At 34.9% G+C, this 25,127-nt stretch overlaps 1 protein-coding gene across 1 annotated transcript in view; it reads left to right on the forward strand.

Annotated features, from left to right (window-relative positions):
• Nucleotides 1-25,127, forward strand: part of TRDN (triadin) — a 781,460-nt gene that overhangs the window by 69,079 nt on the left and 687,254 nt on the right. The window contains exon 3 of the mRNA XM_063441781.1: nt 19,828-19,959. Within this exon, the coding sequence (XP_063297851.1) occupies nt 19,828-19,959 (132 nt within the window). The remainder of the gene's footprint in view (nt 1-19,827; nt 19,960-25,127) is intronic.

Raw genomic sequence — 25,127 nt, forward strand, 5'->3', positions numbered from 1 at the left:
AGTTGTATAGATCAGGCTGGTAGAAATCAGCTGGGTAAGATAAAGCATAGTTCAGGATGGTATTGAGCAGGGTTGGAAGTAAGCAGGATGGAGGAGTAGTTCAGGTTGGTATTGAGCAGCGTTGGAAGTAAGTAGGATTGAGGAGTAGTTCAGGCTAGTATAGTACAGGTTTGGAAGTAAGCAGGATTGAAGCAAAGAAGGTAAGTCCACAGGCTGGTTCACAGGAGCCAGGATCTGAAGTGTTTCAGGATGAACATCAACTTCATTATAATTATTATTATTGCCATTTATATAGCACCAACAGATTCCGTAGCATTCAATGTAAAGGCCCTTTGGTAAGTGTGTAGCCTATTGTAGCTTCTTGAATAGCCCAGGCAGGTGAGGATGACGAAGGTTAGTGGTTAAGGAGGCCACTAGTGGTGCGCAGCTCGAACTAGTTATTAAAGCAACAGGAATAAATGAACATAAACTTAGTCGTCAGAATAGGATCCTGACAATACTCATAAATGTCACCCTACACATATTTGCTCAAGATCTCCCAAGCAGAGAAAGGATCCCAAATAATGTTCTATATTATAAAGAAATCTCTGGGAGGCTCCCACCGAGGTACCCATCAAAACTTTTTGTAACAACCTTTAAAAATTTTCATTTATTTTGTAATCTTTTATAGAAATGTTGATGAGGGGGTAAAAAAGATAAGACAAACAGGTAACTTAATATAACATAACATAACATACAGGGATATAATTTGTAATTAGTGGGATAATAGCTGCTTGATCCAAGGAGACATCTGACTGCTATTTTGGGGTCAAGAAGGAATTTTTTACTAGTTTGTTGCAAAATTGGAAGCGCTTCAGACTAGGTTTTTTGCCTTCTTTTGGATCAACAGCAAAAACGTATGTGAGGAAGGCTGAACTTGATGGACACAAGTCTCTTTTCAGCTATGTAACGATGTAACTTAAGTAAACATGTTTTTGGATGGCGGTTGATTACGTTGAATGTGTTCTTCAAAGTCCTTAACTGCTTATTAAGATATAACAGGAGCATAAAATAGAAATAATGTATGAGAAATGCATTAGAACAATTCTTATAGAAAGATAAATCCATATAATATATCTATTACTGTTAAACTTAACTTTTGTAAATAGCACCATGTTTATTGTTTAATGTTTTTCATTATTATTGCCAACAATTACATCTGCTACTGGATTAATCACAAAATAGAAATACAATATAAGTTGTTTTTTTACACTTCATTTCCCTCGAAATTATGATTTCTGTGCTATTTTTTTCTGAATTAAACAGCAGTATTAATTTATGAATAAAAATCAAGATGTAAAAAAGTCATTGTGCGAATATGTTCACAATATAGAAATATTTTATAAGTATAAGTACGTGAGATGTTTCTGAATGGCTGCGCATTAATGATTGAAGCAATTTAAAAAAAATTGCTATGTGCTTATTCCAGTGCAATTATACATCATTCATTACACCTACATTTAATATTATAGTCCGTAAGGACAAATAGAGATTTCTTCTCATACATATACAAAATATCTCACACATATGTAAAAAATGCCTGAAGCAACAAGTCCATATCAACATTTATTTGGTTCTTTGAGCCGAATTTTGTATGTGCAAGGCACTGTGGCCCCTGCAGGAGAAAAATGCAGTCTATTAGTCAAGGTATCAATGTGATTACCTCCACTACCCACCCCCTGCAAAACAATGACTGGTGTAAAACTGGTGGTTATTAATGGGCAGCCACATTTCTGATCATCCATTAAAACATTAGTACAAAATGATTTTTTTCTGCCCGGTTGCATGAGCTGAAGCCTATGATCACTGTGCCATGCTGTCACCATGATCATATGCCAAGAGCAACCTCGTCTTGCCTTATTGCCTCATGCCTGTGGTATCTATCAATATCCTGATCATGTGTAATACTTATGTACCACTACTCTCGGAGGTCGTTAATACTGCCTAAAGCAAAGGATACATAAAGGCTATTAATGGCATATATTTACTGCAATAGTCCTCTCTCACTGAATATAGAGAAATATGTACAACCATACCTATATACGTTGTATATCGCTCCTCATTAGCGCACTTAAGATATCATACAAAATATTTCTTTCATCACTTGTATTATCACACAATTTATTTCGATAAATATTTCATTGTGTATGTTCTCAGATTTTTTTTTATGGTATCATTATTCTTGCCCATTAGTTTTTTTTGTTGTTGTTTTTTTCTGTCAACTGCCTTTTGCTATTGGCAGTTTTGATAGTTAAAATCTAAGAAAAAAACAGAGGATGATTGTAATTCTGATTTAATTGTTCATATCAAGTTTATCTTAATGATTTTTGTTTCTCCTGGTTTAATAATGCCTCCTTTCACCTCTGTCCCACCAAACTCTTGATGCACACTTACATGTGATCTTGATAATGCATCATTGTCCTGTTCTTGTATTTACTTAGGGATGATGTTCATTGATTTAGATAGTGCTGAAAATATGCATGACAGCATACAGTTGTTTACTGGTGTGACATAAAATATTATTGATGCCATTAGTGCTAATGAAATAAGAAGGTCCATTTTGTTAAACAAACACAATACGATATAGACAGTTGATAAAGATACAGGAGAAAACAGACCTATAAAAGTGTTTGATTTGCTTAGTCCTTCCTCTATAAAACTGTATGTAAAGGTATAGTAAACTGGCTGCAACCCAGATCCTGGGCCTCTGGAACTTGAATATAAATTTATCAAGTAAAGGTTGTTGATTTTATTTTATTAGTTATATGCTGTTACATGTTATGTCAATAGCAGTCGTAAAGATTGGTTTAAAGTGCCTGAGAGAAAACAGATGATTATTTGTGTATCCTGGAAATGTGAAAATGTACATGTTTGTGTAAATGTTTTGTGTGTCATTTCACTGTATAAGGAGTAAATGTAAATGTAGCTTTTGCATCTGTGTGTATTACCAACAATTTGTTTGAAATAAATAAAAACACATGAAGACAAGGGGATCCTAAAAGAAACACTCCGGCAATCACAACAATTTCATAGCAATTTCATAATGGTGCCATTTTACCTTTAAGGGATACAGTGCTCTTAAATGTGTAGATGGTTTACATGGCACTGCTTTGCTCCTCCTTTTCTGGCCAAGTCTTCAGCTTCAGTGCAGAAGCCTCAGACTGAGTGCTGGGGATAGGCTGAGAAAGTCAGCTGATGCTCACAGTCTATCACTAGCTTACTGCATTTGAAAGGCGAGCATCTATTTAGTCCCAAAGGAGAGAAGCAAAGGATGGATGCCATCTACAAAAAATATGAGGTTCAACTGCTTGTAAAGATTAACCCCTTAAGGACCAAACTTCTGGAATAAAAGGGAATCGTGACATGTCATGTGTCCTTAAGAGGTTAAACTGAAAACTAAGTAAAACCCCTTAAACTAAAATGGTTTCAAAGACCTCTGAGCACCATAATACTTTAGTCAGATTATTATTATTATTAGTAGTAGTTTTTAGTATTTAGTGCCAGCATATGCCGTAGTACTTTACAATATTATAAGAGGGGGAGATTTAACAATAAATGAGACAATCACAAAATGTAACAGGAACAGTAGGTTTATGAGGAGCCTGCTCAAACGACCTTACATAGAGGGGGTGGGGTATAAAAAACAATAGGACAGGGGATAACATTGAAAGAAGGTGATAGCGAGACAGAGCTGGAGAAGAGTTGAGTGCTGCCCTTTAGGAGAAATTAAGGGACAGGAATGTGAGGTAGAGGCCATAAGCTTTCCTGAAGAGATTGTTTTGAAGCATATTTTAAATGATTGGAGACCAGGGAAGAGTCTGATGGTGGAAAAAGGAAAAAAGGAATTCCAAAGGGAAAAAAACGCTGCCTGCGAGAAGTCCTGCTAGTGTGAGTTAGCCATATGGGTGCAAGAAGTGGGAAGGAGAAGGTCATGGGCAGAGAGGCATCCCTGTTAATCAGTGTGGCAGCAGCATTTATTACATACTGTAGAAGGGCAGTACAGCTTCTGGGCCAATTAGAAGAGAATTACAATAGTCAATGCGAGAGAACAAGCTCCTTAGTAGTGTCTTGGGTAAGAAAAGGGCGGACGCCTGCAATGTTTTTTTTAGTTGGAATGAACAGGATTTGGCAACAGACTGGAGGTGAGGCTCAAAGGTGAGGCCAGAATCAAATATAACACCAAGACAGTGCACTTGCAAGGATTATCTGATGTGGGTTTCATCAACTTGAAGGGAAAGAGAAAGTGCAGGATCAGTATAATATGTAGGGATATTTATGGGGTGATAAATATTAAATATAATATTTTCATAAAAAATATCAAAAACATTAATTTAATAATTTTTATTACATCAAAATTGATATCTTGGCACTGAACCCCGATTTTATAATATAAAGTTGAGAATTGCCCACTATTTCAATTCTCTTAGATCCTAGAGAAAGCCATTAGAAGATTTTATTCCATACAAATAAACCACAAATGCTTATAAAAAAATATAATTTATTGTGACATCATAATAAAATAATAATGTGTAACATGCGTGATAATAATCAGTGAATATTTAGTATAACGTAAGTATACAACAAAATGGCAATGGTTTTAAAAAAATTCAATGTCTACAGCATCAACTGTCAAGACTTACAAATTTACGATATGTAAACAATCTCACAGACACAGAACACAGAAACTTCACACAGCATAGCGAGAAGCCATAAAATCTTGGCTCACAGTTAGATCCTAATTAACTCTTTCAACGGTGGCTAAATCCTCCTAGGCATATAACATCCTATTATTTTGCTATTTTTAATTATATAACATTCATATCATTAAACATTCCATGGAACCGTCCAATAAGAATAATCTACTAGATTTTTACAAAAGCCGAATTTAACTGGGCTAATGCATCAGCATAATCTTTTCTAACCCTTGGGTCACAGGTTCAAATCCCGGCAGGGTTGACTCAGCCCTTCATCCTTCCAAGGTAGATAAAATGAGTACCATTAAATTGGGTGATAGTAACAACCCCTGGATGTTGGGCTAAGGTAACATCCCCAGGACGTACTTGGAAACCAGAGTAATCTGAATGTACCTTTCCTGGTTAAATACTTTGTTATTATTATACACGATCTTATTTCAGAGCAAATCAATACACCTGGATAAAAACAGCGGTATGCTAACACGTGATAACTATATCATCCATATATATAATTATTTTTGATTCCACCTGCAGAATGTAATGTTTATAACTATATATTCTTTAGTTAACTAAGATTTCTCAATTATTGAAATCTGACCGTGATTTATCCAGTCATATGTCATGCTATGTAAATTGTAATTAATTTAAATTAATTAAATAAAACCAGCATAATTACCAGTTATGTTGTAGATATTCTCATCAGATGCTTGGATAGAGGAACTTGAATGGAAATATGGTTATGTGTAGGATTGTATGTAATAGAAAAGTGATGTTGGTTAGAAAGTAATAGTAAAATTCTTAGTGTCAAGGAGTGTTTCTTGAGTTGTGTCCAAGAGAGTTTGAGAGTTGAGTGTTAGTCCCAGAGTGTCCTGGATCTCTCCTCCATCTCCTTGAATGTCCGAATTATGAATCTGAATTTGAATGTGAATGTGAATCTGAAACCGAATCTCTCTCTTCCCTTTGTTCCTAACTAAAGGGCCAGACTCTCTGTACGTCATTAGTTGATAAGGCCAATAGGAAACTGTAGGTGTGTCTACGTTATCTAGTATTATCTAGTTTTTGGTCAATAGAGGGGGCAATTGCCTCATCAAAATTTCATGTCCAGGAAAGAGTTAACTATTTTGGGTGACCATTCTGACGTCATTTGGCTCATCTAAAATGACTACCATAACTTACATTTGCTGTCAGTTCAAAGCGTTTGCCTCAGTCTTTGTGGCAACGACTTTGATCGTAATTTCTAGAATTGACATGTCTAAACTCAATTTCACCCCTTACTTACAATGGGACCTTGTAAGACTTAGAAAGTTAAATTAATTACTTAGTCTTCTCTGTCACTAGTGTCTTTGTTTAAAAAATATTTATATTCCATTAACATTTAAACAGAGCTTTCCATCCCCCTGCTTCATTGCTTATCACTAGGCTTGTTTACATAATGCATTCCTTAGCACAGACTGATGGCTAGTGTTACTGAAAGCAAGAAGAAATTATGTGTCTTTGTTAGCCTGAAGATCCAAAATGGAGTCAGCTTGGTTTTAAATGTGACTGGCAGTAGACACTTTTAATTTCTATCTTAGCACAAAATGTCTGCCAATATAAATATCCTGACAATAAGGACCAAAGACAAGAAGCTCAGTTTTAGAGAGATTAAGTTTCAGAAAGCGGGAGAACATCCAATCAGAGATGGAAGAAAGGCAAGCAGTGACATGTTGCAGGACAGTGGAGGAGAGGTCTAGGGAGGAGAGATATATTTGTTGTCATCCACGTACAGGTGGTAGTGTAATCCAAATAAGGTAATACGTTTGCCAAGAGAGTCAGTATAAAGAGAAAATAGAAGGGGACCAAGGACAGAGCCTTGGGGGACTTCAACTGACACAGGACAAAGGGAGGAGGTATCATTAGTAAAGGGGACACTGAATGAGCATTGGGAGAGCTAGGAGTAAAACCACGAAAGGACAGTGTCACAGAGACCATGTGATTTAGGAGTTTGGAGAAGGAGAACATGATCAACATGTCAAAGGCAGCAGAGAGGTCAATAAGAATTAGTATGTAGTAATGTCCTTTGGATTTAGCTATGATTAGGTCATTAGTAACTTTAATAAGAGCAGTCTAAGTAGAGTGGAGGGGGCTGAAGCCAAATTGAAGAGGGTCAAGGAGAGAGTAGGAATTGAGGAAGCAAGCCAGATGGGTAAAGGCAAGTCTTTCCAGAAGCTTTGAGAAAAAAGGAAGCAGGGGTGAAGTTGTTATGGCTCCTGGAGTGCTTATTTATAAAGGTATGTGCTTATTTACTTCACTTAACACTAGCAGCACATACATTCCACATGCCACCATGGCACTGGCTGCCACTCATAAGTCCTTCCTCACATCATAATTAAACAGATATAACAATAGCTGTACACTAAACAAGTTCAGTGGGTTGCTAGCATTAGATATGTGTACATATGTTTCATTCATCAGGAGACAATAACTGTTATCTAAATAATTTGAGTAATCTAAACATATAACATGCAAAGATATAAAATAACAGAACCTATTAGCAAGCTACAACTGCTTTAGGTTATCCACAGTTGCACATAGTCATCCAGGTGTTAATGCTTGTACTTTGCTACCAGGCATATTTAATTGAATATTTCGAATGCTTATTGTTCAATTGTTCCAATACTCTTACTCCATATTTCATTTTCATGTTGAGTTTGCTTCTGAGTTTGAATGCTGGTGTCTCTATTGACATACTAACTTGTTTTAGGTTTACTTTTTTATTAAAGGATTACTATAGGCACCCAGACCTCTTAAGCTCACTGAAGTGGTCTGGGTGCCAGGTCCCCCTAGTTTTAACCCTGCAGCTGAAAACATAGCAGTTTTAGAAAAAAGGGTCAATCCAGCCTCTAGTGGCTGTCTCCCTGACAGCCACTAGAGGCCGCTTCTGTGGTCCTCAATGCGAAAATCAAATTCACGCTGGATGTCCATAGGAAAGCATGCTTTTCTATGGGCGGTTTAAATGCGCGTGTGGCACTGGCTGTGCATGCGCATTTGGAGCTGACGTCGGCAGGGGGAGGAGAGGTCACCAGCACCGATGGAGGCCGGTGCTGGATTAAGGTAAGTGGCTGAAGGGGTTTTAACCCCCTTCAGCTCAGCGGGAGGAGAGCTCTGAGAAAGGAGGGGACCTAATAACCATATAGTGCAAGGAAAACAAGTTAAGTATGCTGTGCTTGTGTGACATATATGTTCATAATTCAGTATGCCCTCTTAGCATAGTCTTTTGTCCCTTTTCTCTTGGCTTTTTAGCCAACACAATGCTGGATTTGTCTCATTGAGATCATTATGACATACTGTAGGCCTGAAGGAGATTATATAAAGATATTAGTTGCTCAGTTTTCTTTAGTGTTTTTAACTACCATTATACTACTTAGCCTCCACTTTGCCCGAATGGAGTAGTATCTATTGTTTGAAGACCCAGAATGTGTGCTTTCAAGGGTATCGCCTTTGACAAAAGCAGTAGTTAACAGGCTGAACAGTAATGTTTACTTCAAATTTATATCGAGCTTCCAGACATCCATTACCATCAAATTCTTCTGATAAACAACATTTTATCCAGTAATTTTAACTTGTCTTTTGGCTCTTAGTGGTAACACATTGCAATTCTGTTTTAATGCTGCCCTTTACTGCTTTTTTCCTAACAAAGTAGTCACCATCTTTAACTATTATACACCGTGAGCTACATTTTTTCTTGATAAAAAGGTTTTCGTGATCAGTTTGCGAATTATTTTAGTGTGCCACTACAATATCTGCAGGTTGTAGCTCTAAAGTCTTATTTATCATATGTCATAGTATCAAAAGCTGTGTTTCTACAAAATGTTGACTTTTAGCTGCTGGTTATAAGTTCAACTACAATAAATCCTTATAGACATCTGAGTGTGTGTCCTCTATGATTGATTAAAATTTCATATATATATTTTTATATAGCCCTTCAAATTACCTTTGTATTAAAACACCACAAACTCCATAAGGTAGGAATTGTTATTATATTATCACAAACTATAGCCTCAATGTAATACTTAAACCTTTCAAATAATTTCATATTTAAAAAAAAAAAAAAAAAAGATATTTACATTTCTTTAGTATAGTGATATTTTTTTATGTCCGATATATCTTCAATATATTTTATAAAAATATATTTAAAAGTATGTCAAAAATATTAAATAATTTGAAAAGCATAAATTTTAAAGTGAGACCTACTTTAGATGGAGAATTCTCTGTTCCCTTTTTTGCGATTTACACGAAAATATCATTGTATTTGTCTTAGACTATCCCATTTATAATAATTTTGTTTTGTGATACGATTCAGTATTATTTACCATCCTTACTGTGAGTACACAGAGCATGGAGACGCTGAACGTCACTGCTGCACATTTTGCAGTACTGAACCAGGAAGCACCTCTAATAGCCGTCTGAGTGACTGCCACTCTTTGAAAAGGCAGTGTTTACATGAAAAAGTCTGCAGGAACTTACTATACACACCAGAGCAACTACATTAAGCTGTAGTTGCTCTGGTGACTATAGTGTCCCTTTAATTATAAGTATCCGAGAATGACTAGTATGTACTTTTGGGTTTTGTTTTGGAGATTCCTTGATACCACCGATATTACTAGTCATTCTGTTCTGTGACATGTAATATCCCCAAGCTCTTAAAGAAATATCACACCTACACAATATTCAAGGCTGAATTACTAAGCCATGAACTATTTTTTCTAACTGCCAATAAATGCAGTTAAAGGCACTCTGCACAGACACAGACCATTTTATGGTGAGAGGAGAGCATGTTAAGGAGGATGATACAACATTACAGTATTTATGCCATTATGCTTAAAGGGACACTGCAGACACTATAACCTTTTCATCGAATTGAATTGGTTATAGTGGCTGAAGTCCCCTGACACAATTTCTCCATTTATTGTTAAATTATTTTTGAGAAGTTTAGTACTGAATTAAGTTTTCTGGCTTCCCATATGACACTGAAGGTGTCATATCATGCTTCATCATCATGCTTCCTTTAGTCAAACTATTCACAATGGCACTGTAATATATGCGGTCAGCTGACACTCTCAGCCTATCACCGTCTCAGGCTAATACTCTTTCATTAGCCCAAGCAGCACAGATAGAAAGGGCTGATGTGGGTTCTTGTTTAGCTTTAACACACTATAAAATGTTGTATGGAAGGACAGCACCAGGGGAAAAAAGACACTATAATAACTTCAATGAGATGAAGCAGTTATGGTGCCTACACGGTTCCTTTAAAACTGCATAATCTTAATAGTGGGCACTTGCAAATATTCAGTACTTTAAAAGCTCAGTGCCACTTATCGAATCAAAATGGTCCTATGCACTGGTCCTTGTTGCTCTGCATGAAGAAATAGTCTGTATTATACCTTAGAAAATCAGCCTTGGATATTTGACTGAAATAATTGCCATTTTGTTTTAATATGAAGGTGATTGCAAATGTACGTTTATCTCATTAATACCATCTCCCTTCATGAAATTGTGCAAGAGCTTGTGAGGAGTAGGTGACGAAGCACTAAGCACATGTATAACCTTAAATATTATTTAAGCTGCAAACATCTAGTTTAAGGTATTACCCAATAAATTCAGGATATAAATATTTAAGGCCAGTAAAGAAAAAGCGCATGTGTTGTATGTAATAAGTCATTATTTTGCTTGGATGGTATTGAGTACCAATTATAAAACATTAAGAATTACAAGAACTATTTACTATAAAATTAACATGACATTACAACATATAAATATAAGTTTAAGCACTGCAAACATATTAACCCCTTAAGGACAGAGCTTCAGAAGCTTGACTTACGCTTAATGACACAAGCAATTTTTGCATTTTCTTGCTGTTTGCGTTCAACTGCAATTTGCATCTCTCTCATTTATTGCACCGACGCATATTATATACTGTTTTTTAAAGGACAGAAAGGGCTTTAATTTGATATAACATATATATATATATATATATATATATAAATGCTTACTTATTATAAAAAAAATACAGAAAAATGCAAAAAAAAGAAAAATATTGGGTTTTTTTACAGTTTTTGCAATCATAATGTGTGCATAATTAGTGCAGGTTAAGGAAAGTAATTAAAAATAAATTCATTTATTTGTTCTGATTTACAGAATATATAATGTGTCTGGGATTTTAAGTTTTTTTTGGTAGTTACAGGTCACAAAGCACAAGGAGTAAAATAAAATTTTAATGTGGAGCGATTTTAGAATTTGGTATGTTTGTCTTGTAAGCCTAATAGCCATAAAATAAAACAAAATTGCCACACAAAAGTATATATTTATATAAAGTAGACATCACAGGCTATTTACCTAAGGTTGTTTTGACACTTTCTACGTAGCCATTTTACCGCCAACCTCTGCTAAATATTGGAGTAAAATTGTGTTTTTTGGGGGTTTTCGCACACAAACGTATAACAAAGAACTTCTCATGTGTATTTTGTAAAGTTGGTGTGTGCTATTCCTGTACAAAGTTTTATTATGTGTTCAGTTACTTCTGCTGAGTACAACGGTAACCCCATTGTATGTCTTTGGCACTATTTCGTGAAGCTACAGTGCCATATAGGAGACCTGTCCTTTTCAGTATTCACAGTAAAATTTTTAGAGACGGATTTAATGAGCCTATGCTTCCATTTGGGGTATTATAACAGTTTGACTGTTCAAAAACCCCCACAAAGGCCTACCATTTGTAAAAGTAGACACTCCAGGGTATCTCATAAGGTGCATATTGTGCCTTAACATGCCCCCATTTTTTTACCATTACATGCCAAAGTATGTGGTAAAAAATAATTTTGTGCATTTTTTACATACGGATTGCATTTTTGCTGGGCATTTTGTATATTTCATATGTGCCACTAAGTTCAAACCCCCCAAATTATGCTCAGCTAAGTCTTCTGAGTAAAAGGACACCCCCATTGTATGTCTATGGCACTATTTCGTGAAGCTACAGTGCCATACAGGAGACCTGTCCTTTTCAGTATTCACAGTAGAATTTTGAGAGACGGATTTAATGAGCCTATGCTTCCATTTGGGGTATTATAACAGTTTGAATGTTCAAACAACACCCACAAAGGCCTACCATTTGTAAAAGTAGACACTCCAGGGTATATCATAAGGTGCATATTGTGCCTTAGCATGCCCCCATTTTTTCACCAATATATGCCAAAGTATGTGGTAAAAAATAATTTTGTGCATTTTTTGACATACGGATTGCATTTTTTCTGGGCATTTTGTATATTTCATATGTGCCACTAAGTTCAAAACCTCCAAATTATGCTCAGCTAAGTCTTCTGAGTAAAAAGACATCCCCAATGAATGTCTTTGGCACTATTTTGTGAAGCTACAGTGGCATATTGAAGACCAAGCCATATCAGTTTTTACAGAACTTTGAATTTTGACGCTGGGCCTATGTGCAATTTCCAAGCATCTTCGTAAGTTTTAAATTCAAACTACCCCACAAAGGCCTACCATTTCTTAAAGTAGACACCCCAGGGTATTTCAAAAGGCATATTTTGAACCTTAGCGTGGGATAATTTTTCCGCTAGCTTGTACCAGGTGTAGTGGTAATGAGCGTTTTTTCTGCCTTTTTGACACACAAAGTGAGTTTGCACAGTATATTTTGCAAACCGTATGTGTGCTACAACTGTATAATACTTCATATGTTGCTCAGCTATGTCAGCTGAGTATAAAAATACCCCCGTATGTACCTTTGCCAGGTATATGTGGACATCGGAGGGGCACATTTGGGACACAGCCATTCAATTTTTTTTCAAACTTTAAATTTTTACGCTGTGCCCATGTCCCATTTTAGAGTATTTTACCAGGCTATATAATCCAAATACCCCATAAAGCCATGCCATTTCTTAAAGAAGACATCCCAGGGTATTTCAAAAGGCATATTTTGAACCTTAGTGTGGGATCATTTTTCCGCTAGCTTGTACCAGGTGTAGTGGTAATAAGCGTTTTTTCTGCCTTTTTGACACACACAGTGAGTTTGCACAGTATATTTTGCAAACCTTATGTGTACCACCACTCTATAATACTTTATATGTTGCTCAGCTATGTCAGCTGAGTACAAAAATACCCCCGTATGTACCTTTGCCAGGTATATGTGGACATCGCAGGGGCACATTTGGGACACAGCCATTCCATTTTTTTCAAACTTTAAATTTTTACGCTGTGCCCATGTCCCATTTTAGAGTATTTTACCAGGCTATATAATCCAAATACCCCATAAAGCCATACCATTTCTTAAAGAAGACATCCCAGGGTATTTCAAAAGGCATATTTTGAACCTTAGCGTGGGATCATTTTTCCGCTAGCTTGTACCAGGTGTAGTGGTAATGAGCGTTATTAAATTAATTTTTTAACTTTTTAAAACTTTTTTACTTTTTAAAACTATTTTTTAAACTTTTGTTTTGCTTATTCATTTTTTTAAAGTTTCCTAAACTTTCGTAAAACTTTTTTTTAACCCCTAACTAGCTGTAAGCAGCACTAACAGTAAATTCCCCATTTTCCCATAACTCCCACCCACCCCAGCTAGCAAAATATTTAATTATACAATATTTAAATTAGTTAATTAAATTAATTTAACCCCTGAGGGTTAAAAAATAAATAAGTTAATCGTCAGGGGTTAAAAAAAAAAATTAGATCACAGTATAATACTGTGATCTGTATTTTGATCACTGTAGGCAGTGATAGACTGGCAGGGAAGGGGTTAATTTTTATTTGGACTGGGTAAAGGGTTTATTTTTTTTTATTTTTTACTTAAACGTTATTAAAACTTTTTTTAACTTAATTTTTTAACTTTTTAAAGCTTATTTTAAAACTTTTTTTAACGTTAACCCCTAGTTAGCCTAACACTAAATCCCCCAATTCCCCACTAACTTCCACCCTCCCCAGCTAGCTAAATTTATAATTTTAAAATATTTAAATTAATTAATAAAATAAATTTAACCCCTGAGGGTTAAAAAAAAGAATTAACCCTCAGGGGTTAAAAAAAAAAAAATCAGATCATATTAAAATGTAATCCCTGCCAATTGATCACTGTAGTCAGTGATCAATTGGCAGGGAAGGGGTTAATTTTTTATTAAAATGGTAAAGGGGGGGTAAAGGGGGGTGGGATTTTAAATAAACTTTATTTTTTTTTCCACCAGGGGGCAGGATCAGCACTGATCCGTCTCCCTGCACTTCACACTGAACCCGGAAGTGCAGGGAGGCGGAAGGTAAGTATACAGAGCACATGTGCCCGCTCTGGCATGCTGTCAGAGCGGGCACATGTACTGGGACAGCCCGATCCGGTGCTCCCGGTCTGCCTCTAATACAGAGGCAGACCGGAGCACCATTAACCCCACGATCGCCGCGATTGCGGCGATCTGGGGTTAATTTTACCGCGTGACGGACGAGGTCCGTCATCCGTCGTTAAGGGTATCCCCTGGATGACGGACCTCGTCCGTCACCCGTCGTGAAGGGGTTAAAAGTATAAACTACTATTAAGGAGTTTAATAATTATAATGTCATCATGTTTGGTTTCAATATGTTCTTCTCCCAGCGTAACAAACTATATTTAAGCAGCATTTAAGTATTTTTCACAAAATGAGATTGTCATGTTGTAACAATGTTTCCCACAATGCTCTGCTGATCCATGGCAACTTGATTGTCAGAGGTTATCCGTGTAGCTTTACATCCATTATTTCAATATATATTATCACTTCCTGCGATCAAACTGCACATACCCTGAATTACTGCATTCACCAACTATTTTACTTTAAGCATTTATCCATTTTTTTCTTGCCACTTTATAAAGTGTTTGTCACACAACAAAAGGTCAATTTCTCAATCAGTACAAACGGATTTCTTACAGAATATTTAATGTACTTTTCTATCTATCCATATTATTTTACACGCAAGATTTTTGTTTATTTTTATTTTTGGATAAACCTGTGTTGTGTTTCCAATTGTTTGATATGCATGACAGCAGAATATGTTTGTGTGTAGACAATAAATATATTTTTTCTCAGCCATTTTGGCTTATATATATATATATATATCAAAGGTGTCAATATTAGTGGAAGGCAATATATATATACATATTAGTCCTACACTAATATTGGTGCCTTTGATAAATATGAGTTAAGATGGCAGTGAAAAAAATTCTTTATTATTTAACCTTTTGATCTTTTGTTAAAAAATACACAAACATACTCTGCTGCTTCCCAAAGGTGCGTCAGTATTCAAAAAAGAGACCCTAGAATAGATACTTCATTTATGGGTCACTTTACAAAAATATGACTTTTCAACAAACGTTAAAAGTAAAGCTACTTAATAATAGTCTTAGGTTGGCTGCAGTAGATATCACTCTCTAGCATATAGCACAGTGGCGTGCATGTTTGAATGACAGCAAGTTCCTTATATTTTTAGATATTTCTTAAAATATCAACATATTGAATTATTAATATTAATATTCTACATTCTTTATATTTTAAATAGACATAGTAAATAATTAATATTTTTCCTTGTAAACATTTGAATATTTTCTGCTATCTCTATTGTACTAGCTAATATATGTCTTATTCTTATAATGAATATTGCTCATGTTTTGTTAGTAATAAATGAAGAGGTCAACTAAGAGGACTTTATGTTGAGCATAAAAAAAATATTTTTTTTAGTAAATTGGAAAGTACATTACAGAAAGAAACAGCTGTAGAGTGGAAGCCAGTGCAATTTACTCCACAATATAATGGCATGAAACTACTTTTTTTTTAGAAAAAAAAAACCTTTTTAGAGATATTTTAGTAATGCATTTGCACTTCCAAAACCTGTCTCTTGGATATAATATTTCTTATAATGCAGCTGTTGTCTAATTCCTAACTGGCTGCAAATCATGTATATTTTACAATATTTGCAACAAGTGTAACCTCTTCAAAATAACCTCCATTGTAGTTAGTTTGATATTGGTTTTTAAAATATTTTAACCAGTTACAAAATTCTGTTACAATGCACATTTGAACAGAAAAAAAAATAAGTTGATGTTAGACACATATACTTAATATCATTTTTAATAAAATAAATTACCAGTAGTCATACTTTGATATTTAGTATTTGTAAGTTTTCAGATGCCATGCACTAAATGATAACTGTGAATTTCAGTACAAGGTCACGTAGGTGAACACTGAAAGAAAACTGCGAAGTATAACTTCGTGGCTAAATGATAAATTAGGCAAGAAAGCACTATTAAATAAGATTAAATCACCAGACATTGTGTAAAATTAAAGTGTAGAATACATATTTATATGATTGTTGTAGAGTATAGCATGTACCTAACATACAAGTACATTTTCTGTTTGGATTCTGGTTGAGTCAGAAAGTGAACTGAACAGACTTTAGCTTATCTTATAGTACATTACATAGCAGAAATCTTAAAAAATCACTCAGTGTTTTGCGAGAAGGTTAATGTAGGTAGACCCAGTGTATTAAGGTTTTCTGCTGCCCTAGGCATGTCTAAACCTGGGCACCCCCCTAATCTAAATTTGCCTTACACCTACTTGTCAAGGCCGTACCTCTTTCTGATTAAGAACCTACCCCTTCCTCTTTAGACTCCACCTTTTCCTAATCCTTTTCCTACTCCTTTAAAAGGGATACTATAGTGCCAGGAAAGTTGTCCTGGCACTATAGTACCCTATAGTGCCCCCTCCCTTGCGTTCTCCCCCCTACTCAGCACTGAAGGGGTTAAAACTCCTTCAGTCACTTACCTGAATCCAACACCCATAGGAAAGCATTTTGTATCAATTCTTTCCTATGGGGATTTAGCAGACACTTGATGTCCTCATGCAGAAGCGTGAGGACGTCCAGCATCAGTTAGGCGACTTTTGGTCGCCTAACCACCTGGTTTGAGTTCACCCTTTAAGGTAATTATTGCAGTTTCTGAGAAACTGCAATAATTAAACTTGCAGGGTTAAGGGGAGTGAGACACTGCACCCAGAACACTTCAATGAGCTGAAGTGGTCTGGGTGACTATGGTATGCCTTTAAGCACACACTCTGACAGTCTAACACACACACACTCAATGACAAACACACAGACATTACTGACAGACAGACTCACTGATTTGATACACACACATTCCCCAACAGACAAACTGGCAGATATACACACTGACAGTCACACACACACACTCAATGACAAACACAGAGACGTTGCTGACAGACACAGACTCACAGATCTGACACACACTCATTGACAGACACACACGCACACTGACAGACATACACTGATAGTAACATACAGACTCATTGACAAACAGACTCTCACTGATTTGACAGACACTCACAAACACACACACACAGTCACACATATACTCTCACACATACACTCACACACACACACACATACACTCACTAATTATTAATATTATTAAAATACTTTGAAAATTTCCACCCAACCTCCCTACCTGGAGAGCTGCCATGGATCTGTTAATGGGGTCCAGGGGGTCTGCTGGGAGGTGTGTGGCTGTATTGGAATATAAGGCGGTGAGGGAGCTCTGATATCCCTGCTCTCCTCCCTTGCGGGCCGTCCGGGATATAACGTCATATTCCAGCTCCCACGGCAATCAGCAAATGGCGAGCAAGGGAGCAGAGCAGGGAGATCACAGCTCCTTCGCCGCCTCGGATTCTAATCCAGCCACATGCCGGGGGGTCGATATGGTGGCCAGCAGGCCAGGTCTTGGACTTCTCCATGACAGGGGCAGCAAAGTCGAAGCCCGAGTGGACATTTGGGGGCAGCATTTTTTGCAGTCCCCTGGTTAGTGCCGCCCAAGGCAAATACACCACTAGGTAGACCAGTGTAAGTCACACTATTGAAGGACAGATGCTTTTTATGACATACTACATCATGAGAAAGCTTTTGTCGTTTTTTTTTAAATCTGTCTCAACAATCACAATAACTTAGTGCAGAAATGCATAAGTCATTAAATAAAATAATGTGCTCTTATATTTTCATCTTTATTCCAATGATACATGTTATTTAATGTTTTTCTAGCTAGATGAACAACAAATGTTTAAACAATGTTTCAGTTCAATTTAACTGACCAGACCAGCTTATCTAAGTGAAGTGGTCTGGGTTCACTGTCCCTGTCCCCTTAGCCCTGCACGTAAAAACATTTTTAGAAACTATCTCTAGTGGCTGCCCACCAGAAAGTCACTACAGGCGCTACCTGCAGTTTTTTTACAGAGTTTAACTCCATGAAACAACTCTGGATTTACTCACGCTTTACATGAGGAAGTCCAGCATCTTGCAAAACCCATCAGAAAACATTGTTTCAATGTTTTGCTATAGGGAGGGCCTAAAGTACACGCTGCAAATCTGCATTAAGTTCTCCCTCGCGATGATGTTCTCAATGCTGGAAAAGAACTGTTCTCCTTCTTCTCTTGGAAAACAAAATGATGATTGCAATTTCACTATGATGTACAGGAAATTAGCTTACCAAATCAAAACCAAAGCCAAAATAAAGTTAAATGTTTTCTAATTAGAAAACCAATAATAAATATTCTTCAGGTGAGAATATTTTTGTACATTGCTCAGTGTCCAAAAATATCCAAAAAAATGGGTCCCTTCTCAGATCAATATATGTAATATGCAATATGAAAATCAGTTGATTAATACTATAAAGTGAAAATGACTGGTGTATATAGAAAAGTATTTCATACCTAACACCTGTTTTTACTAGAGGCTGATTGCAACTTGCTATCATGCATTGTGTGTTAGCCGTAGCAGATCTACAACATATCTTTGCATATCTTTTTGTCATGTTTAGAGCAACACTGCAGTTAGAAATGGTGGTAAACAAAGCACAGCAATTTTCAAACATGTACAGACTGCTTAATGTGTGTCGCAGTTGACTCACCAAATACTATACATAACATTAAAAGTGTATATTTATTTTGTAAATTACTTGACTTTGTTCATCCTTTTTTAAATGTGAAATAAGAACTAAGTTAATTGGCTCTAATTATTTTAAACCGTAGCCTAATGTAAATATATTATCATTAGTCCGTGTAACTCAATACAGAGCACAAAGCATTTTAATATAATACTTCACATATACACTTTACAATAAAGTTATGATAGTGTCCCTTTAAAAGCAAATAAAAAGTCTTCTATTGTCTGCTATCTAAGTCTGAGATAGCTAATGCCAGTGATGTGCTTATATGAATGAGATATCACACTTAATTGTATATGTATACACATAAAAATGCTTTCTTAAATAGCAAGCTCTGCATTATAGACAATGCAAGTATGAGTTCTAGAAAGACAGAAGAAAAAACAAACATTACAAACATCGTAAAGTTGTAAATAATTGGATTTTTGATGTTTGTTAAAAAAAAATACCTGTCAACTGGAAAATACGTATTTTACACTAAACTTATGGATACACATATTTTTCAAGTTTTTACCAAATTCTGCAAGTCTGCTGGGTTGAAGATAATAATTGCAACTTGTCTATATTATCCTAACTTTTGGTCCTCAATGCACCAAATATGTGCGTAGTAAATTGACAGAATTTTCAATCTCTAAAATAAGATTATTGGAGAGACCTGAAAAGGTTTTTAAGAACACTATATACAATTATTTTTGATTGCAGATGATATTACATATTCAAAAGTATGATATTTTTAATTTTTCCTTAAATTTAAAAAATATATAATTTCTTTATGAAATATTCCAAAATACATGTATAACCTCTTATGAAGCCTGCCAGTGTTTTCCATTAAGCTTTGAATAATCTTTTTTTTTTATCAATAATAAAAAGATGATGCTTTATTTTCAGTATGTAACAATATAATGGTTGTCTACTTCACAGTTTTGAGAATGATCAATTATTTTGTCTATTATACATACAAACTGATAAAACTCAGATAAAAACATTTCTGTTTTTTGTTCAAGGAATGACAAGTACTAAAGTGAAACAAACTCAGTGCAATGCAATTGTATCAAGCACTTGTTTACCAATTTTATGTTTTAAACTGTGTCTCAGGAGGTTCTATTAACAAGTTAAGGAGTGACCCAGTAAAACTAATACATCAAGCTGTTGACGACTCCACTGACTGGCTGTATGCTTGGTTTTCAACAATTTCTGACATCTTAGACCTCGATGATGAACGTAAAGGTATGTATTCACTATATGTAAGCATCACCGCAGCAGCTAATGTTTCATACACACTAATCGCTTGCAAGACATACAAAACCATCATTTTTAAATAGCATTCAGTAGTATGAATATTTTTCATTTTTATTCAATAGCATGAGTATTTACATCATCATACACTGAAAATCAGCTATCCAGTCTCTTTTATTCTTTTTCTTAAAACGGATCAACTTTTTAATATAAATGATGATGAGAAAAATCATAATTCTATTTGAAAGCAGAACTAATTTTTTTTTTTTCTGCTGGGATAGAGCAGTACATTTCATTGACGAAATAGCCATGCCACAAGGCATCTAGGCAATGCATACATTACATTAAAATATATGCTAATTGAATAGTACCATGTAATGCTCCCTTGAAAGTATAAAAACAGTTATTTGAAAGGAAGAGTGATTTAAAATAGAGAGCAATAAGGAGAGGCCAATTTACTCAAGATCAATTTGAATTCATTACAGGAAAGTGGTTAATGAATATGGTGCATTGATTATTAAGGTTTTTCAATAGGCTGTCATTTATAGGGTCATTGAAATATTGTAAAATAGTACACACATAAAAAATTACTTTAAGTAAAGCTTGCAGTCCTGAATTATCCATTTAGATACCTTTCTGGCACAGAGAACTTTCTTATCTAGTGCTAGACTTTGCATTCAAATGTCTAACACGTTCTATATGAATAAATAGAGAGAGACAAAATAAGCTATTTTGGGATAGGTAGTTGATGTAGATTATAAATAATACAAATAACAAGATGTCAGTTTTAGAATTCTTATTCTTGTGGTAGGATGGGACGATTTCCTCCTTGTGGGATTTTTTAAATTTTTATTGCAGTGATGCAATATAGTGCATAGAGACACTATATTCTCATCAAAAAATCATGAAATAATATAATTTCATCTATATGGGAACGCAATACAATAATATATTTGTATCAACCTTTGAAGTTAACTTCATTATTCATAGATTTTTTTAACAGTCTTGGGACAATCCCCCATATCTACCTTTAATGAAGTGTATGTAAAATGATAGTATTTAAAACAATATATAGTGCAAATTTAAGTAATAACAGGAAGTTTGTAAGAATGCCTTTTTGAAAAATCTATAGGTATTTTTTTCTCATACTGAATAGGGGTTCTTTGACCCTTTAAGTCATACATAAGAGCCATAGCCATAGGAAGAATGACAGTAGACACTGGTCATTTCTTTTGTTGATATTAACCTCCACCACAATAATGGTTGATGGAAATGGAACATGCATTTATTGAGTTCTTCTAGTTAAAATGGGACTTGACAAAAAATATATATATTTATTGTATGAATATTAAAGGTCTCTCAGTTGACAGACTTATTAAACTAAGCATTATCTTCCAAATTGAAGAAGGCAACTTAAATAAATTCAAAAGTTGAAGTCCAATCCCATATCATTTAATGGAGATGCCATCTTAACGGTCCTATAGTGATAACCTACATTTTATTTAACAAATATATTTATATATATAAAAAAATCAGTTGATTTTCATTGCCAAAGGCTGTGACCTAAGACTTAATGCATGTTTTGCTTTAGAAAAGTAAATTTGTGGAATTTGCAATGTGGTCATGCAAGACTAAGTGAAAGGACTTGTGTGATTAGTTTAATATATTTTATGCATGTTGTTTTGCATATCAACTCAAAACATTTAAATGTGCAGCAACATTGTGTAGGGGTGTACTCCTTGTACAGTCATGTGTGATGTTCTGTCAAATAACTTACAAATTTATGTAAAAACAGTCAAGTTGGATAATAAATCTAGCATTTTATTTTATTAAATTATTTTGGACGAATTTTGTTAGCCTATTTTCAACTCATTCCAATTCTTTTCAAATACCTTATGCAGAATATCTGTCAAGTTTTATGTATCTATTTTTGTCATACCTATAGTATGAGGATTACACTCAAAAAAGTTCAGGCCTCAAATAAAATATTGAAAGATACCATATGGTCTCTGAAATCTGAATCCTCCTCTCTATATATGTAAAATATAAACAAATACATAAAGAAAAATGTGTAAATGTACATAGATTTTTTTTGTCTGTTTGTTTATCCCCGAATAGCAATACATAAAAACATAGAAACATAGAATGTGACGGCAGATAAGAACCATTCGGCCCATCTAGTCTGCCCAGTTTTCTAAATACCTGCATTAGTCCCTGGCCTTATCTTATAGTTAGGATAGCCTTATGCCTATCCCATGCATGCTTAAACTCCTTTACTGTGTTAACCTCTACCACTTCAGCTGGATGGCTATTCCATGCATCCACTACCCTCTCAGTAAAGTAATACTTCCTGATATTATTTTTAAACCTTTGTCCCTCTAATTTAAGACTATGTCCTCTTGTTGTGGTAGTTTTTCTTCTTTTAAATATAGTCTCCTCCTTTACGGTGTTGATTCCCTTTATGTATTTAAATGTTTCAATCATATCCCCCCTGTCTCATCCTTCCTCCAAGCTATACATGTTAAGATCCTTTAACCTTTCCTGGTAAGCTTTATCCTGCAATCCATGAACCAGTTTAGTAGCCCTTCTCTGAACTCTCTCTAAGGTATCAATATCCTTCTGAAGATACGGTCTCCAGTACTGCGTACAATACTCCAAGGGAGGTCTCACCAGTGTTCTGTACAATGGCATGAGCACTTCCCTCTTTCTACTGCTAATACCTCTCCCAATACAACCAAGCATTCTGCTAGCATTTCCTGCTGCTCTATTACATTGTCTGCCTACCTTTAAGTCATCTGAAATAATCACCCCTAAATCCCTTTCCTCAGATGTTGAGGTTAGGACTCTATGAAATATTCTGTACTCTGCGCTTGGGTTTTTACGTCCAAGATGCATTATCTTGCACTTATCCACATTAAATGTCAGTTGCCACAACTCTGACCATTTTTCTAGTTTACCTAAATCATTTGCCATTTGGCTTATCCTTCCTGGAACATCAACCCTTTTATATATCTTAGTATCATCAGCAAAAATACATACCTTACCATCAAGACCTTCTGCAATATCACTAATAAAAATATTAAAGAGAATGGGTCCAAGTGCAGATCCCTGAGGTACCCCACTGGTGACAAGCCCATGCTTCGAATATACTCCATTGACTACAACCCTCTGTTGCCTGTCACTCAGCCACTGCCTTACCCATTCAACAATATTGGATTCCAAACTTAAATATTGCAGTTTATTGATAAGCCTTTTATGTGCAACAGTGTCAAAAGCCTTACTGAAATCTAGGTAAGCAATGTCTACTGCACCACCCTGATCTATAATTTTAGTTACCCAATCAAAAAAATCAATAAGATTAGTTTGACTTGATGATCAACAATCCTATCCTTTCCCCACTACTGAAGTAAGGCTTACTTACTACCACTTTTGTTTTATCCTATATTTATGGTCAAATGATGCATCCCATATGTCAAAGAAATGTAATCCATTTTTTAAACAGATAGTGAACCGGGTTAAATATCCTTGGCATTCTCAAAGTTGCTAAGGATGTAAATATTTTGTACTATTTCAGTGTGTACATTAAACCAAATATATACATGGTAAGTACATATCTGTATGTGTATTAATATTTATTCCTTGCATTTTTGCAGGTTACCTAATACTGAAATTTTGAATGTAATGCAGTTCTTTTTTCCAAATGTTATGTTGTAGACTTGGATAGCAAAAAAAATCTAGTTTCAAAATTGCACATTTTAAGTTCTGAGAGCTTTGCAAATGATGGCACCCGTTAAAGGCAAAATCGAAGTTGTTGACACTTGTTATGCCCATGGTCTCTAAAACTGCTTGATTAGATAATGCATGATTTATAAACGTTTTCATGAAAAAACTTTAGTTACTTCTGTTTTATTGGATAAAGTTTGTTCATTGTCATCTTATCAACACTAACTTATCGGCATGCTACACTAGCTTATGTTATTTCCAGTACACCTGAGGTAAGTATGCATGTACATAAAAGAGTAATGTAAAATTAAGTTTTTATATTTTCTAGATTATGTTTCCAAATGCTACTGTATGTTCGAATATAGTATGATGGTTCGAGCATTTAGATTAAACTATATTAAGGTTTTATCTCCTCTCCATGCTCCTTTTCAAATAATCAAAAACAAAATACAGTAAGGTTTACTTATCCTACATCATTCTAAACATTAAGACAAACCACTTGTTGAAACACAGCAACTTAGACCCTAGGGAAGAAAATTAATATGTACAAAATAACCTATTAATTTTTAAACTAGGTTGCAAAAATGCATATATTTACATAATCTATAGCATATGAAATGTTGTTTTTCCCATCAAAACATTATGTGTTGAAAAAGGGGAGAACCACTTTTAATCAAACTACATCTATATTATAAGATATATATACTATTGCACTATATCTTATAGTACTAGAGTAAATTACGTACAATAATGGAGGGGTTGATAAATTCACGTAGAAGCCTCACAGAAAGATCTAGAAGCCGATCTGTATAGGCCAGAGAAGAATAACACACATAAAACTTTTTGTAATAATCTACTCTAAGTTTGTGAGCACTTGGGTTCATTGCATAAAAAAAACCCAGTCACATAGGATATTTTTATAAATGTATTTGGGTTTATCACTAAAGGGTGTCTTAATTGGAATTTAGAGAACATTTTTAATTTTAGGCCCAGATAGACAAAGTTTGAAAAAAAAAAAATATATATATATCAGACATCTATATTTTTCATTTACCTGTTTTGTCATAAATGTGAAATTCCCACTTTTATGACAATTCCCACTTTATTAAATAGCCCAGTACATGTTAAATTATTATTACCTAGAGACCAAACGGTAATAAAACTTGACATGACTATGATATTTAATTCAGGTTATTTTAGTACTTTATAAAAACAATTAAACAAAAAGGAATGCAGAGGAAATCAAATTAAAATATGCAATGCTCACAATTGGAACCTAGATTAATTAATCTAATTGAAACCAGTTATGTACTGTATTCTAAGATTCATTATCACAGTAGAAGAATCATTATTACAAACTGCTGTGTGGTAGACATGATTAAATATTTCCGATGATTAATTGTCTAAGAGGCTTATTTTGGACATTTCAGCCACTT

Source organism: Pelobates fuscus, chromosome 2, assembly GCF_036172605.1.
Source record: "Pelobates fuscus isolate aPelFus1 chromosome 2, aPelFus1.pri, whole genome shotgun sequence".
NCBI lineage: Eukaryota > Metazoa > Chordata > Amphibia > Anura > Pelobatidae > Pelobates > Pelobates fuscus.